The 18,109-nt window shown below is 36.0% G+C and overlaps 1 protein-coding gene across 16 annotated transcripts in view; it reads left to right on the top strand.

Annotated features, from left to right (window-relative positions):
• The window catches only part of LOC123852770 (nucleoporin SEH1), a 167,648-nt gene that overhangs the window by 91,823 nt on the left and 57,716 nt on the right, over positions 1-18,109 (top strand). For 15 of the 16 annotated variants that reach the window (XR_008507057.2, XR_010407335.1, XR_010407336.1 and 12 more), the window contains 6 exons: positions 686-750; positions 1,183-1,392; positions 3,921-4,047; positions 5,308-5,426; positions 11,062-11,890; positions 11,978-12,104. Coding sequence is in view for 12 of the 16 variants with exons in the window: in XM_045887055.3 (XP_045743011.2) it covers positions 686-750; positions 1,183-1,392; positions 3,921-4,047; positions 5,308-5,426; positions 11,062-11,890; positions 11,978-12,104 (1,477 nt within the window). In the remaining 4 variants the exon portion in view is untranslated. Of the gene's footprint in view, positions 1-685; positions 751-1,182; positions 1,393-3,920; positions 4,048-5,307; positions 5,427-11,061; positions 11,891-11,977; positions 12,105-18,109 lie in introns of those variants that run through there. The other variant, XR_008507059.2, reaches the window with a different exon arrangement.

Raw genomic sequence — 18,109 nt, 5'->3', positions numbered from 1 at the left:
CCATCATTCCCTGTTGTGTCACACCTGGTCCTTTCTGCTCATCCACCTCTGGTCTCTGAGGCATTTTAGTTTGTGGCTTTGGTTTAGAGATTAAAGGTATCCAGGCCCATTCATTTCCCTAAGGCGAACTGAGTTGCTTGGTAGGAACTTTGAGGGCAGATGTTGGATAACCATTTGTTTTAGTTTGTCCAGGTTGTGGGGTTTGCTGGGATGTGGGACTTTCCTTTCTGAAACTGAGACAGTCTTGGGCAAACAGGTGGTTGGGCACCCCAGCAGACCTCTTCACAAGTTTACGGTGACTTACTGTTGTGATGGTTCCAGATAAAATTTCACAGGTATTCACGGGTGAGTGCCTTAAAGCAGTTGTGCCAAAATCTTCAAAAGCTAAAATTAATGTGAATCTTTTACAAATAAAAAGCTTACATTGTAAAGGCCCTTTAGTAAGTTAGGACAAATTAGTAACAGATGAAATCAGTAACAGTAGAGTGTTCATTACCAAAAGTTTGAGAACCAGAGACTACGTACTTAAAACTGACGTATCAGTTGTATGATGAAAGCTTTCATATACTTTTTTCAGTTATTTTCTTTAGTGTTTCATTTTCCTAACTAGCTAAGTTTTAAATATCTGCTAGTTTTTAATTAGGCATTAGTATAATTTAATTATATAAACTAATTCTTTTTTAAGCTGAAGCACTGGATTTGATTAATCAAGATGAAGAAGAATTTAATAAAGAGCATCAGTTTATGCAGGTTTGTATTTTATTGGCATTACCCAAAGTTTAAAATTTTAACCTGTATTCTTTCTGGATAGATACATAGTTTGTATAGAATTATATCTTGTTTTCTCATGTTTACACAATTGCTTTTGCATTCTTACTCTCAGTTATTAATTAAAAAGTAACTGGCACACTAAAATAATGTTCAATTCACTTAGAATCACCTTAATAGGCTTTAAAGATCTTTCCGTAGTTTTTAACCATGTTTTAAAATGAAGTAATGCTATTTTAACAAATTGAATATGTTCGTTACCTTATTATTAGGTGCTCAAGCTTGAATTTGTCCTATTTTTTTTTAATTAAAATGTTTAAATTTTCTTAGTTCAATTTTCTTATTTTTGCATATTAGAAGAACAGAAAGAAGCCTTGCTGGGGAAATAAAATGAAACAATAACTTTCTCTCTAGGAAGAAAATATAGATGCCCAGAACACTTCAGCTGCTCTAGGGGATACGTCTTGGGGAACTTCAATTAATTATAGTTTGTTGAGGAAATCACTTAGCACATCAGATTTGGACAAAGATGATGCCAGTTATTTACGCCTATCTTTAGGAGAGTTCTTTGCTCAAAGATCTGAAGCTCTTGGTTGCCTTGGTGGCGGTTACAATGTGAAAAGAGTAAGTATAATATGTGCTACAAGTGGTTGAATTCACCAGCCCTTATATTTTGAATGTTATGATGGTATTAGCTACAGCATAGTATCTTTACAGCAGGGACAGAATAGGGACATGATAGAATTGTGGTAGACAGCTTAGGTTTTATGGTTGGTCAGACCCTGACTCCAGTCCTAGTTCTATCTTTTAACTAACTCTGTGACATGGAACAATTTATTTAACTCATCTATGCTTTAATTTTCCAATTTTTAAAATGGAGTGCTATTTTATAGGGTTTCGTAAGAATTAAGTGTGATGAGACACATAAAGCATTTAGCACCCAAGACTAACTTGCACCAAGTATTCAATACGTGTTATTGATATTGCTATTTTATATCATTCGTTGATGGGAAGAATTCGAAGATTGACTTTTTTAACCTCTTACCTGAAAACATGTTTTGAAATATAGGAAAGTTTTGGTTTAATAAGTTGTAATACATGTAAAAATTTGAAAATGTAAGCAATAGTAGTAAGTTCTATGAAGAATGGTGAGGAGTTGCTTTAGCTGTGGTGATCAGGGCGACCTCTGAGGAGATGGCATTGAACTGGGACCTAAATGATGAGAAGGAGGAGGCTGCCAAAAGATCTGGAGGCAGAGTGTTCCCAGCAAAAGGGGACCATCTATGTGGAGGTAGAAACTAGAGTGGCATATTGAGGAACAGAAACCAGGCCAGGGGAGCTAAATGTAAATGGAGGGAGGGAGAGAGGGTAGGATGGTTCAATGGTAGAAGAAGACCAGGACCAGATCATGAGGGGTCTTTGTAGGACTTGGGTTCATGTGAAATTAATTGGGAAGAAGTGCTTGGAGGCAGGGAGCAACTTTGTCGTGGTGCCGGCCCCATCTCCGTGTGTGACATGATGCTACTGTATATGGAACCTGGGTGGAGAGGAGCAGTGAACCGAAAGGAGGAATAGCAGCAGGCAGAGGGTTAGTACATGGGAAGAGATGTGGTGAAGGCTGGAGTCTAGAATGATAGTACAGACACAGAAAAAATCAAGGATTCAAGATTTCTTTTGGAAGTAGAGTCATAGGGCTTGATGAATTCCATATAGGGAGTTGGGTTATTGGAGGGAGTGGTATTAAAACTGGATTTCACTAAATATAATTTGAAATAATAGCCATGGTGTTAGAACTCAAAGTCGACATACAGAACATAAATTTGACTAAACTGATTTTGATTCCTTACGTTTCTCTGACTGGTCTACCTGATAACACCTCAGAGCAATGTTGAAGAGAAGTGATGATGTTGGGGTTCCCTGACACATCCTGTCCCTGTACATTCCTGTCTGTGCAGTGAATTAAACAATGAAAATAAGTGCTTTGGAGAGACAGATTTTCCTGCCTGGATTGATTGGGGTTTTGACATTATGAGAGAAGTTGAAGAAGAAATTAATTCCTTACTCAACAAACAAGGGCGCCTGGGTGGCTCAGTTGGTTAAGCGACTGCCTTCGGCTCAGGTCATGATCCTGGAGTCCCTGGATCGAGTCCCGCATCGGGCTTCCTGCTCGGCAGGGAGCCTGCTTCTCCCTCTGACCCTCCCCCCTCTCACGTTCTCTCTCTCTCTCTCCTTCTGTCTCAAATAAATAAATAAAATCTTAAAAAAAAAACAAAGCAGTGGATCATGGAAAAATAGATCTATCATTTAGAATTTCTGTTTTGGTTTTAGTTATGAAATGTTACTTGCATTCAAGTTGCTGGATCAAGGGAAGAAATTCCCAGGTGAAGATCTATCGAAAATTGAGTGCATTTAACAAGTTTACATTTCAGGTCTATCATGTCAAAGTTGTATAGGAAAGACAGGTGGGAATTCCCTGCTCCTTAACACTTTCATCCAAGTGCTAGGAACATACCAAATCTTAATACAGATTTTTTTTTTTTTAAGATTTTATTTATTTGACAGAGACACAGCGAGAGAGGGAACACAAGCAGGGAGAGTGGGAGAGGGAGAGGCAGGCTTCCCGCTGAGCAGAGAGCCCGATGTGGGGCTCGATCCCAGGACCCTGCGACCATGACCTGAGCCGAAGGCAGACACCTAACGACTGAGCCACCCAGGCGCCCCTTAATACAGATTTTTGAGGATGTATTATATAAAATAAATATCCTTATACTTGTAAGTTTTAAGAAGGCAGGACATTTTTGACATTTTATCTTTTTTCTCATTGATATGTCACACTGATGATTAACAGTGGTGACACAGTAGCTGCTCAGTAATAATTACTGAATGAATGAAATGTCTTTTCTGGGTGGTTTGAATTTGGATTTCTTAGTAAGAGCAGCTTATTTGGCAGTATTAGTTTTGATGATTGAATATAGTAGTAAGGAAATAAAAGTAGACTTTTAAAGTTCATCTTTAGTTATTTGAGTTTAAATGAAAAGAACAATTATTTTGTTGAAGTAATTCAGCTAGGTTACCCATAGTAAGATAAAATAGTCTAGAATTTCTCAGAGCAGTTAAAAATTAAGGAAATAATTCACATGTTTATTTTGTAGCCATCATTTGGTTATTTTATTAGATCACCAGAGAAGAGAGAACCTGTTGCTCTCATAAGAAAATCTGATGTATCAAGAAGTAATTTGGAAAAAGAAGTGGCTCATCTTAACCATGATATATTTTCAGGTAATGAATTAAATGAAGGAGTGTTTAGTAACCTTTTTTTTTACCTATAAGTTAGTGGTTATATGATCATGTTCTTATAAGAGTGAAAATGTATATATTGTTTTGAACTTTTTTCAGTATTACAGATATTCTTCTTCTCTAACCCACATTGCCTTTTTAGTTGAAAGTGGAAACAAGATGCCAAAATCCATCTAAATCCTTTTGTAAAAAACCAAAGTAAATATAACTTTTTCAAATGGGCTAGTTAATTTTGACCTGTTAAACTACTGCGTTAGTGAACTGTAGTTACTATTATTATATTTAGGTAGACTATTGGTTTAAAAGGTATTTTGAGATTTTGACTATGATAGTCTAAGTATGATAAATATCCATGATAAATTTTTTTTTTAAGATTTATTTATTTATTTAGGGGGTTGGTGAGGGGTAGAAGGAGAAAGAGAATCTCCAGCAGACTCCCTGCTTAGCATGGAGCCCAATGTGGGCTCGATCTTAGAACCCTGAGATCATGACCTGAGCCAAAATCAAGAGTTGGGTGGTTAACCAACTGAGCCACCAGGCACCCCTCTATGATAAATATTTAAAATCAAACTTTCTTGATAATAACATACAGTTATTGAACACCTACTTTTTGTTAGTACAGTGCCTGGTGCTACATATATAAAATTGTACAAAATATGCTCCAGTCCTTAAAGAGCCTGTATCTAGTAGAGGAGTTGGGATAAAGGAGCTATATATAAAATTAGGTGATTTTCTATTGTAAAGAGGGACTCATTTTTATTTTTATTTTTAGAGAGCGTGCGTGCGTGAGCAGTGGGGGAGGGGCAGAGAGAGAGAATCTCAAACAGGGTCCACACTCTCAACAACCCTGAGATAATGACCTGAGCTGAAACCAAGAGTCAGACGCTCAACCAACTGAGCCACCGAGGTGCCCCAAGAAGTACTAATTTTTGAATTCAGCTTATTGTATATTTGTGAAATGTTTAAAGCTGAAAATATTAAATGAGTTTGTCAGTATTTGAAACGGAGAGATTAAAATCCACAATCTTCTTCAAAGTTTAAACTTGGCAAAATCAAATTAACAGTGCCCTGATCCTTTGCCCTAGTGACCGTACATTTAAATAGTTTTTGTGAAGATGACTTTTAATTGAGGTACAAAGACTCTGTCTTGGCAATTAATCATGTTGAGTGGTCCTTATCCTACAGATTGTTTCTGTGAGACAGTATATAGATGTAAGTTGAATTATTGTATATTTTCTATAGGAGACTTAAAAGCACAGCTAAATGAAGGATCAGTTACACTTCAGGCTGAAGAACTGGAGAGTATTTCACAAGTGGATGAAAGTGATGTGACATTAACTGCCAATAACTGCAAAACAGAGGTATCTTGAGCTTTCCATAGAGAAAAACTAAAACTGCATTGTCATTGTTCTTGTCTAAGATCAATATAAAGTCACATGTGAAAAATGTATGCAGTATAACATTGGTTGGTTTTTCTTGGATTCAGTTTTATTATAAATGTCCTTCAAATTTTTAGAAACATTTTAATCAACATATAATAAATATACATGCTAAGTACATACATACTAAACATAATAAGCATACATAAATTTATTTATAAAACAAACTTGCAGTCAGTGAGTTACCACAACTTACCTGTGTATACCCCCAGATCAAGGAAGAGAACACCACTAGCAGCTCAGAAACCATTTTTTTTTTGCCCATTCTGAGCACTACTCCTCCTATCCACTATTAATTTTGCCCGTTTTTGAACTTTATTTACAAGAAATCATGTACCATGTATTCTTTCTCTTTGATTTTTTTCACTTGTGTTTACTAGGTGCAACTATGTTAAGTACAAAAGAAACTTATTTTCATTACTATATATAGTATTCTATTATATGAATGCCCTGCATTTGCTATGCCCATTAGACATGTCCATTGGACATTTGGGGTCTATCTTATGTTAATATGACACTGTGGCTTTATAAGTCTTGTTACCTTATTTTTCATGTTAAGTATCTTGACTGTTCTTGGCCCTTTGCATTTCCACATATGTTTTAAAATCAGATTGCCACCTTCAGCAAACCAACAAGTAGCACTGTTGGGCTTTTAACTGGTGTTCCATTTAATCTCTAGAACCGTCAAATTGACACCTTTATAATTCTGAATCTTATAATTCATGAAAATTACATATCCTTCCACTTAGGTTTTAATTTTTCTCTGTATTTTATGGTTTTTGTGTGTGCAGAGATTACAAACATCTTTTGTAAATTGCTTTCTAATTTGTTGAAACAGTGTTTTAATACTACCTTTCTTAGCTTCACTCTTCCTTTTTTTGGCTAAACGGAAATACATGTTTTTTTAAAATACTTAACTTATATATAGCAACCATGCCAAATTTACTATTAACTCTAATAATTATCTGTAGATTCTTTGGATTTTTCTGTATATGCAGTTTTATCTTCTGAGAATAACAATAGTTTTGTTCCTTTCTGATTTTGATACCTTCAATTTCTTTGACTGGCCTACCTTATTATACCTCAGAGCAGTGTTGAAGAGAAGGAATGATGTTGGGTTTCCCTGACAGGGTGGGAAAGCTCTTCAGTATTTATTTTTAAATTGGATATGTGCTACTGTGTGACCAACTAATATTTGACAAAGCAGGAAAGAATATCCAATGGAAAAAAGACAGTCTCTTCAACAAATGGTGTAGGGAAAACTGGAGAGCAACACACAGAAGAATGAAACTGGACCACTTTCTTAGATCATACACAAAAATAAATTCAAGATGGATGAAAGACCTAAATGTGAGACAGGAAACCATCAAAATCCTAGAGGAGAATATAGCAACATCTCCAACCTCAGCCATAGTAACTTCTCACTAGACACGTCGCCTGAGGCAAGGGAAACAAAAGCAAAAATGAACTATTGGGACTTCATCAAGATAGAAAGCTTTGCGCAGTGAAGGAAGCAATCAACAAAACTAAAAGGCAGCCTACAGAATGGGAGAAGATATTTGCAAACGATGTACCTGATAAAGGGCTAGTATCCAAAATCTATAAAGAACTATCAAGCTCAACACCCAAAAAACAAATAATCCAATTAAGAAATAGGCAGAAGACATGACTAGACTTTTTTCCAAAGAAGGCATCCAGATGGCTAACAGACACATGAAAAGATACTCAGCATTACTCATCATCAGGGAAATACAAATCAAAACCAAGATGAGATACCACCTCACACCTGTCAGAACGGCTAAAACTAAAAACACAGGAGACAACAGATGTTAGCAAGGATGCGGAGAAAGGGGAACCCTCTTACACTGTTGGTGGGAATGCAAACTGGTGCAGCCACTCTGGAAAACAGTAGAGGTTCCTCAAAAAGTTAAAAACAGAACTACCCTATGACCCAGCAATTGCATTACTAGGTATGTACCCAAAGGATACAAAAATACAGGTTCGAAGGGGCACATGCACCTCATTGTTTATAGCAGCATTATCAACAATAGCCAAACTATGGAAAGAGCCCAAGTGTCCATTGACTGATGAATGGATAAAGAAGATGTGGCATATATATAAAATAGAACATTACTCAGCCATCAGAAAGAATGAAATCTTGCCATTTGCAACAATGTGAATGGAGCTAGAGTGTATTATGCTAAGCAAAATAAATCAGAGAAAGACCAACACCATGTGATTTTACTCATATTAGAATTTAAGACACAAAACAAGAACATGGGGAAAAAAGAGGTAAAACATAAGAGCTTAACTATAGAGAATAAACTTGAGGGTTGCTGGAGGGAGGTGGGTTGGGGATGGGCTAAATGGGTAATGGGCATTAAGGAGGGCACTTGTTACGATGAGCACTGGGTGTTATATGTAAGTGCTGAATCACTGCATTCTACTCCTGAAACCAACATTGTACTGTATGTTAACTAACTAGAATTTTAAATCTGGAAGATTAGATGTGTGCTGTAGGTTTTTATTTATCATCGTTTTTAAAAATTCCCTTCTGATACTTGTCTGCTAGTTTGTTTTGTTTTTAATTTGTAAGGAGGTTGAATCTTGTCAAATGCTTTATTGTGTCTGTCAAAGTAAGCATCAGCTTTCTTTTTTTCTGGTAATGTGGTGAATCACAAGAAATAGTTTTTGAATATTCTACTGTTCTTCTATACTTGGAATATACCTATCCTTTTTATAGATCATTGGATTTGGTTTGCTTATGGTCTTTTCAGAATGTTGTGTCTGTGTGAGTGAGCAGAATGCCTTTTTGGTTTCGGTATCAAGGTTTTGATCGTCTCATTTTCTTCTGTTTTTCTGAAAGAGTATAAGAATGGTGCTGTTATTTTTATTTTTTTTTTTTAAGATTGGTGCTGTTAGATTTTGGTAGAGTACATTGGTGAAATCCTCAGAGTCTGGAATTTTCTTTAATACTTTTTAATTGCTGATTCAATTTTTTTTAAAGATTTTATTTATTTGAGAGAGAGCGAGTGTGCACAAGTGCATGAGCGGGGTGAAGAGCAGAGGGAAAGGGAGAGGAACAAGCAGACTCCCCACTGAGCAGGGACCCTGATACGGGGCTCGATCCCAGGACCCCAAGATCATGACCTGAGCTGAAGTCAAGACACTTATCTGACTGAGCCACCCAGGTGCCCCTCAGTTTCTTTAAAAGTTACAGGACTATTCTGATCTTTAAAACTTGTGTCAGTTTTAGTAAATTGTAGTTTCCTAGGAATTAGAACCTTTCATCTAAACTTGAAAATATATCACTCCATATAAATTGACAAATATTGACCATAATATCCTCTTGTGATTGTTTAATATTTTAGGTTCTTAAGGAATGTCTTCTTTGTTATATATTGGCTCTTTTCCCTCTCTTTTCTCTTAGTCATTCTTACCAGGTACTTCTCAATTTTATTAATTCATTAATTTTATTCTCTGTTTTCTATTCAGATTTTTTGGTCTTTATTTCCTTCCTTAAATTTTCTGGGGATTTAACTTGTTGTTTTTCTAACTTCTGGAGATAAATGTTTAATTTTTCTTCCTTTCTGCTTTCCTTACATAAACATCTAATGGTGTAAATTTTCCTGAAAGCAGGAATTTTGTTGCATCCGTACTATTTTTTACATCAGATATTTTTTGATACATGATACTGTCTTTATTATTCCATTTAATGTATGTTCTAATTTCTCTGGTCTGTTGTGTTTTGCAAGTGTATTGCCCAATTTCCAAACATTTAGGGGTTTTCCAGATTTTAAAATATTGAGTCTAGGCCTTTGAAATTTGCTGAAACATGATATATGGCTCAGCATTTGTTCCATTTTTGAAAATATTTTCTGTGCACATAATGGGAATGTCTGTGGTGTGATCTTTGGTTGCTCTCTTCTGTATATTTTATTTAGGTAAATTTTATTAAATCATAGTAATGAAACTATATCCTTAAAATTATTGTACTTGTTCTTTCAGTTACTTAGATATTAAAATCTCACACTATGATTATGGATGTTTCTGTTATTCACTGTGAGTCTGGCGGTATTTGCTTTAAAAATTTTGAAGCTGTGTTTTTAGGTACATACAAATTAGAATTGTTCTCTCTGGTGAATGAGACCTTCTGTCATTGTGTATGACTGCCTTTGTTTGCAGATAAAGCGCTTTATGCCTTAAGTCTAGTCTGATATTAACATAGGTAACACCAGCTTTCTTTCTTTATTGTTTATTGTTTGCATGTTACATCTTTTTCTATTTTGCTTTTAACCTTTTACAGGAAATGTCACTGAAATAATTTGAGGCCATGGGAGATTTAATCTTCCAGACAGGATTTATGTTTGCTTCTGACATGAATGAGGAACACCAGCAAGACATAAATAGGAACCATGGGTAAACAACTGAAATGGAACCAACAGCAAAGAAACATAAACCTATTTAATATTTAAAAATGCAAGTTAAGACTTCGGTCTCCAAGTAATAGCAGACTAAGTAATGCAAACCAACTCTGGCTGACAACAGTTAGAACTGGATAACATATCCAGAAGCATCTTTTAGAAGGTACTGGAGAGCTAAAAAAGGAGCAAAAAACTATTGGGCCAAAATCCAAGAGAAGAAAGAATCCCAGTACTGAGAGTGCTCTTCCCTGTGGGGATCTGTTGCTTCAAGAAGATGCTGTGGATAAAATTTTAAGAAGAAACTCAGCAAAGGTGTTCTTATGGGAGTGAGGGTATAAAAACAGAGTTCAGTGCCTACCAATGATGAGAGGTAGGGAGAAGCCGTGGTAAACAATCATGCTTTAGGATGAGACCACAAAGGGTTACACACCCTAGGATAAAAGGCAAACCAAAATTAGGCTGGCCCTCGTAAGGACTGAGGGCCAGCTCCAATCAGCTCAATCCCAGTACCTGGATCAAAGTGATCTGAGACTGCTGGTGTTCCTCATTTCTTTTTTTTTTTTTAAAGATTTCATTTATTTATTTGACAGAGAGAGACACAGCGAGAGAGGGAACACAAGCAAGGGGAGTGGGAGAGGGAGAAGCAGGCCTCCCGCGGAGCAGGGAGCCCGACGCGGGGCTCGATCTCAGGACTCTGGGACCATGACCTGAGCCGAAAGCAGTTGCTCAACAACTGAGCCACCCAGGCGCCCCTGGTGTTCCTCATTTCTAACAATTGAATGAAATTACCAAGGATTATATTTGGAATCACAGTGGCTCGTTGGTTTCTCGATCCCAGTATCTTAATGTTTTATTTTAAATTATTGTCTGGTTCAGTTTTAACACCTCCTTAGCATCTCTTTAACTCCTGAAGATTTTTTAAAAAATAATTGATAATCTAATTTTGTGAGTAACCCAGTACTCTGTAATTAAAGTTGATAACAACTGTCTTTTTTAAAATTAGGGTATTTAATTGGTATACCATTAATTTCTAGCTGCTGTTAAGTTTTATGTAACATCTAAAGATTAAACTAATATGTACATGTCCATGAAACTGAGATAAATTTATCTGATGTGAATTTTCTCCTTTCTAGGACAGTTTCTTCATGAGTAGCAAACCCCGAAGATACAAAAGCAAGCCACCCATTGATGGTGATTCTGTACTTAGGATAAGCACCATTGCTTCAGCCATTGCAGATGCATCAGTAAGTACTGATCCTTCCCAACTTGCTGCCATGATCAAGGCACTTTCAAATAAAACCAGAGAGAAGACTTTTCAGGAAGATAATAAACAAAAGGACTATTCCACTGTGCCTCATTTCTTGCCTAATGATACAGAAAAAAGTAATGGATCCAGCATGTTTGATATGGAGAAATACCTTAAAAAAACAGAAGTCAGTAGATATGAAGGTGGACTGGAAAACTTTTCAAGAGCTGGTACATCTGATCGGTGGGATTTATCTTTGCCAAAAGAACAGTTTACACGAGACATCCATACAGTGGACTTAGGTGCTGCTGATATAAGTATAAAGGAACCAGAAGAAAATACAGCATTTACTTTTTATGGTGAAAATGGAGAGAGCAAGAATCAAGAATCATTTAGAACAAACTGTCCAAATTCAATTCTTATAAATAGAAAAGAGAATGAAAGTACAATAGTTGATGTGAAGACATATCCTCTTGACAACAAATTACCAGATACTGGTAACTGCAAAACAGCCACCTCAGTATCCACTCTAACATCTAATAGTTATTCATTAGTAAGGAACCCCAGGATAGCATCTGTTTGGCTGTCAGGAGAATGTGAGGAAATAACAAATAATAGAGAAAATCAGAGGCAAAATGAGTGTGTTAGTGAAGCAAGCAATGGTGAAAAACATGTGACTTTTGGAAAACATTCCATAATTACGCCTAAAAATGTTGGTAAGTGTTGAAGTAATTGGTCACATTCACAAAATTACAGGTGATTTTTGTTGTTGTTCTCATTGAAAAATAACACCTTTCTGATAGATTTGAAAAATCACTCTCCTGAGCATGGTGGACATGGGTCAGAGGATGACCAGGATAGCTTCAGACCTTCCTCTTCTCCACTGAGTCATTCTTCTCCTAGTGAAATTTCTGGAACAAGTTTATCAGGGTAGGTGCTTACCTTTTTTTTTTTTCTTTAATAATAAAAATATGTGTTCAGTATAAGAAAATTGGAAAAAGTGTAAAGAAGAAAAATAATTATTTATGGGTTCATTTCTCAAAGGTAACCATTGTATATATTTTGTGAATTTGTTTCAGGCCATTTTTCTGTGCAAGTTTTTGTACTTTGTTCTCACTTATTATAATGATTCTTTGTATTTAAGAGAAAATTAGTCTGCACAGTGAATCAGCCACGGATTATTTGATGCCTTTGGTGGATAATGGGAGATACTATATTTTACTGTGTTTTGTCATTTTATTTTTTGTTTTGCCATTTTAATGATACTGAGATGAACAGCTTTGCCCATAAAATTTTTTTTCCATGTTTGATTGTTTCCTAAGGATAGATAAGTAGAAGTGAAATTCCCAACTCAGGAAATTATTAGCAAATTATTTTCTAAATAGGTCTTAAAGACTTGCGTTCTTACCATCAGTGTATGATGAGAGTATCCATCTCACTGTTTTCTTATCAATATTTTAAATCGCTTAAAGGTTTGGATATTTTTTATCTTGTATTAATTTGATTTTTTAATGCTAATGAGATTGGTAAATACTTTTTCAAGGGTTAGAAGAATCCTAATACTTCATAGGTTTTAACTCAAGTTATAAGAACTTTTTAAAACATAATTTTTCAAAAATGCCATAATTTGCATTATTCAAAAGTACGCATATGTGTGTGTATAACTTTTGAACAGTGTAAATTTATTGCTTTATGAAATGTTTATATGTGTATTTATAAATGTATATATGTGTATATTTGAAATGTATACCTGTGTATATATGTGTATATGCACTCATGTGCATGTGTGTATTTTCCTACATTACCGTGTTCCTTTTCTGCCTAGTTCCCCAATCCCCTCACCAGGGAACTGCTGTTATTAGTTTCTTAGGTATTCTAGAGTTTCTTTATGCATGCATAACCAAATATGAATATATATTCTTACTGTCATTCCTTTTTATACTCAATATAGAGTCCTTTATGCACTTACTTATATTTTGCTATATAAAGTTACTTATTACAGCTTCATTTGTATTATAGTCACTTTGGTCATGTGAAATAGATCTATAGGATAAGTTCCCAGAAATGGAGATTTTTGGATCAGAGTATTTGCATTCATGTACCTATTTAAATTAGTACAACCATGTCATAGAGGTTGTACTGGTTTAATTATCCCACCAACAATTTAAGAGAGAGCCTGTTTTCCCACAGCCTCATCAACAGAATGTTTATAAAACTTTTTGATGGTTGACATTTTGATAGGTGAAAGAAATAGTATCTCAGTATAACTTTAATTCATATTTTTTAGGAGTGATAATGAGCATCTTTTCCTCTATATTTGTATTTCCTTCACTATGAAATATCTATTCATATTTGTTGCACATTTTTCTCATGGATTTTTAGTCTTTTTTGTCTCCATTTCTAGGAGCCCTTGATGTATTAGGCAGAATGAATAGCCCTTTGTGATATGAGTTATATATCCTAGTCTATAGAAGCATTTTTTTTCTTTTTACTTTGCTTGTATTTTTTTGCCATACAAAAAGTTTATTATTAAATTTACGAATTTTGTCTTTTATGGCTTTTTTTTTTTTTTTTTTAAAGAAAGCAGGGAGGGAGAGAGAATCTTAAGCAGGCTCCACATCTGGTGCAGAGCCTGATTTGGGGCTCAGTCTCACAACCCTGAGATCATGACCTGAGCCGAAATCAAGAGTTGGACATCTAACTGACTGAGCTACCTAGTTGCCCCTTTTATGGCTGTATAAAGTATCTTTTATATGTTTCTCTATTGAAAGATTTTAATAAACAGAAAAACTTACCTAAACAGTAAAATTATTAAAAATGTTCAATATTTTGAAACAGGTTGAAATTATATCTGATTTCAAAGTTATCTATTAGGTATTTCCCTGGCTGCCATTGGAGTTTTGCATATTCATCTGAAATGGTATGGGTAAGCTAGAGTTAACAATTAGTAGAGGGCTTAAATTCTTTCCTGTTTCAGTGACTCTTCGATACCTTGTCTTGAAACACTTTTTCATATATACAGCCACCTCTTACTTAACGGCTCATGTTTATAAAACGTTAGAAGTCATCCAGCTCTACCAAATTTGAAGGTCATCTGGCCTTGACTTGTCATGATGGATGTCATCTACTGATTTTTCTCCTTTATCTCCCCTCTAATATTTGTCTGTAAAGTCATCTGAATGTTTATCTTTGTACCGTTAAATATGCTTCTGCTTCTGACACTTGTTTTGCCAGCTTTTAAATGATGTTCTTTGAGTCCCAACTGTGTTAGTTTCCCATGCCTTCCATAACAAAGTGTCACAAACTGGGTAGCTTAAAACAACAGAAAGGTATTGCCTCATACTCTGTAGGCTAGAAGTTCAGGGCCATGTTCTCTCTGAAGCTTTTTTGGGGAGGGGGCGCAAGGCTAGCTCAGTTGGTAGAGCATGTAACTCTTGATCTTGGGATTCTGAGTTCCAGCCCCTTGTTGGGTGTAGAGATTACTTACAAATAAAAAAATCTTTAAACTGAAGCTTTTAGGGGAGGATTCTTCCTTACCTCTTCCAGCTTCTGGTAGTCATAGGCGTCCATCGGTTTGCAGATGAATTATTCTAATCTCTGCCTCTGCATTCACATTGGATTAAGGGTCCAGCCTATTCCACTATGACCTTATTTTAACTAATTACATCTGCAGTGACCCCATTTCTAAATAAGGTCACATTCTGAAGTATTGGGGGTTAATACTTTAACATATGTTTTTATGGAAACACAGCTCAACCCATAATAGTGTCTATCACCAGTGAGAGCTTATTCTCATGTTCTTTCCCTTTCTACTTTTTTCTTTTTTAGTTACATAATTTCTGCATTGGCATTTCATTTGCATTTTGATTCATCCTATCCTATACTTGTTTAGTTTTTATTCTTTAGTTAAATATATTCTTATTTTTTATTTTACTATGCTATGTTAGTCACCATACATTACATCATTAGTTTTTGATGTAGTGTTCCATGATAAATATATTCTTTTCTAGCCATCAGGTGTTTCCTCTCTCTCGACTGACTGAAGTATATCCTATGGTAGTTTGCTCAGAGGACAGAGGGAACATTACTCGCTAGGCTCATGTTCCACAGTTAACCTGTGGCTTTTGTAATGAAAGCATAGCGTGGCTTTGTTTAAAATCTTCGGCTTATGCTTTCCTCCCTTAAGTCTTTTGTAGGGATTGCTTTACTGTCTCTGTGGAATGAAGGAGGGAAATCTGAGGCACCCCAATTCTTTCTGCCTCAGAATTGACTTGATCTTTTTGTAAGCTTATGCCGAAGATGCTCTCTTTCAAGTCTAGTTTAATTTTATTAGGCTATATCTCTGTGTTGACTCTTCATGGTTATTTTGTCGCATCATACAGTATACCCTTCAGTATGTGAATTTATTTATTTAAGGAAAATTTGCCACAGCCCTTTACTGCCCCCAGAACTCTAGTGATGCATATGTGGGATCCATTTTGCTTGATGTCTGCATTTATTTTCTCTTTAATCCTTTAAGAACTTACTATTTTGGAAAAATTATAGATCACAAAGATACCACCCAGTTTCCCCTAGTGGTTACATCTCTCATAATTTTAGCATGGTGTCATCACCAGAAACTTGTCATGGGAACAGTGAATGTGTGGGTAGAATTCAGTGTCATTTTATCACAGGTGTGAATTCATGTAACCACCACCACAATCAGAGATACAGAATTTGACCATCACTGCAATGATCTGCCTCTTTCTTAATTTCTGTTTCATCTTATTTGCATTTCACATTTTTTATCTCTGCATTCCTTACAGTGTTTTCTGCAATGTTTCTTTCCCCCTGTGTACTTTCCAGTTTCATCTTGTTTTCTGTGGTTTTGATATTTTTTAATTGTATATGAAGGCATTTAATAAAAATATAAGTACTCTTATATAAAGCCTTACATTATTATTTTTTCTGTCACATTGCCCTTGGTCAGAGAGAATGCTGGCTGGCTGGTCTCACTCTTGGACCCACCTGATTTTTTTTTTTTGTCCTTCTAAGAAAATATACTTATCTGTTATGTATAGGAAATAGACCTTAGGGGGATACTAAAGTTTCTCATGAACTTGGTATATGTTCAGATATTTTGAATGAGGGTGTCATATTTAACCTTTCTAAAGTGACCGTGGAATCGGTAAGCTTACTCCACATGCATAAGCTAGCCAGGCACCTGCAACCCCGCTTCTTAGTGTGGGGCAAAACAACAGGACTTAATGAGAAAAGGCTAATTTAGAAGAGGGTAAGTGTGCCCTGAATTAAAATCGCAGGGGAAGATGAAATGAGAGTGATGCAGTGTTGCTGAGTTACTCAGCACACGTGTTTTGCTGCCATAGCCACCAAAGCAAATACGAATTGAGATCAGTCTCTGGTATGTAGATTAATCAATCCATGAATCATTTGGGGGTGTGGTTTAGCCTACTAGTGTGCTCACTGGCAGATTTTTGGCCCACTCCTAACCCAGTTTTAGGATTTCACAGTATGCATTGTTGTATTTTATTTTTACTGATGTATAATTAACATACAGTAAAATACACGGGGTTTCATTTAGTGGGTTTCTGACACTTACATACACCTATGGAAACACCACCACCTAAAATATATAGAACATATATGTCCCTCCATTAACAATCCTTTGCCTTTTTCAAGTCAGTTCTCCTCCTCCTTCCCCACTCCCACCCTGCCACCACTTCCTGATTTGTATCATCATAGTTTAGTTTTGTCTGTTACTACATTTCATATGCACGGAATCACACATATTTCTGTGTCTAGCTTCCAACGCTTTAACGTGTTTCTGAGATTCATCCTGTGGTTGCCTGTAGCAGTAGCTCCTCGTGCTTGTTGCTGTGTAGCACTCCGTTGTGTGACTGTGGTCATGCTGTGTGTCTTTTCCTGTTGCACAATACGCATTTTCATCTAAGCCTCATTTCCAGCTCTGTTTTAGGTTCCTGCTACAGCTTTCTCTCCTTTTTCCCTCGTCAGCTTCAAATGCCTGTGTCAGTTTCTTAGTTGGTTTTCCTGGACTATGATAAACTCTGTATACACAGTTATTTCTTCAACCGAGGAAGTTTTGTTTTCTGTTACCTTTGATGGTTGACTGTGTTCCATCTATTCTCTCTTCCTTTTGAGAACCCTGGTTTCCCATTAGTTGACACTCCATTCTCTGGTCATTTATGACTGTTTTCTTTTCCCTAATTTTCATTTCTTTTTCCTTTACTCTGTATTGTGGGGTAGTGGCTCAAGTGTTTATCTTCTGCATCACTGATTTTCTGTAGCATCAATTAGGCTTTTTATTGCTGCCAACATTGACTTTGATTTTATGTTCATTTATTTTTATTGAAGTTCTCCTTGTACTTCTTTATTATGGTAAAATGAGTGTGATTTTTTTTTTTTTTTGAGTGTGATATTTTTATTCTTTTTCTCTGGTTTCTACCAACTTGTATTGCTTTTTTTTTTTTTTTTTTTTTTAAGACTATTTGAGAGAGAGAGCATGAGTGCGTGAGTCGGGGGTGGGGCAGATGGAGAGAGAGAAGCAGACTCCCCACTGAGCAGGGAGCCCGATGTGGGGCTCAATCCCAGGACCTTGGGATCATGACCTGAGCTGAAGGCAGATGCTTAACAGGCTGAGCTGCCCAGATACCCCTAAGTTCTGTTTGTTTGTTTGTTTTTTTAATATTTACGGTATACTATTGGCCAGAATTTTCATCTTTTCAGCAGCAACATTTTTTTGGTGCATGTACTTTATCTGATAAGTTTTGCTGCTCATTAGCATTCCTCTTAGCTAGTCTTCTAGCTTGTTTCCAGCAGGTCCATAGAGCTGATTTAGACCTTCTAGTCCCAGAACCGCCTTTGTATCTCTGTGTGGCTGGCACCTTGGCAGTTTTGGGATTCCTTTGAAGTTTGAC

The sequence above is a fragment of the Mirounga angustirostris genome, unplaced genomic scaffold, assembly GCF_029215605.1.
Source record: "Mirounga angustirostris isolate CCGP_5_RB_7025 unplaced genomic scaffold, mMirAng1.0.hap1 SCAF_14, whole genome shotgun sequence".
NCBI lineage: Eukaryota > Metazoa > Chordata > Mammalia > Carnivora > Phocidae > Mirounga > Mirounga angustirostris.
Note: the sequence above shows the minus strand (reverse complement) of the source record. Positions and strands in the feature narration are given on the sequence as shown.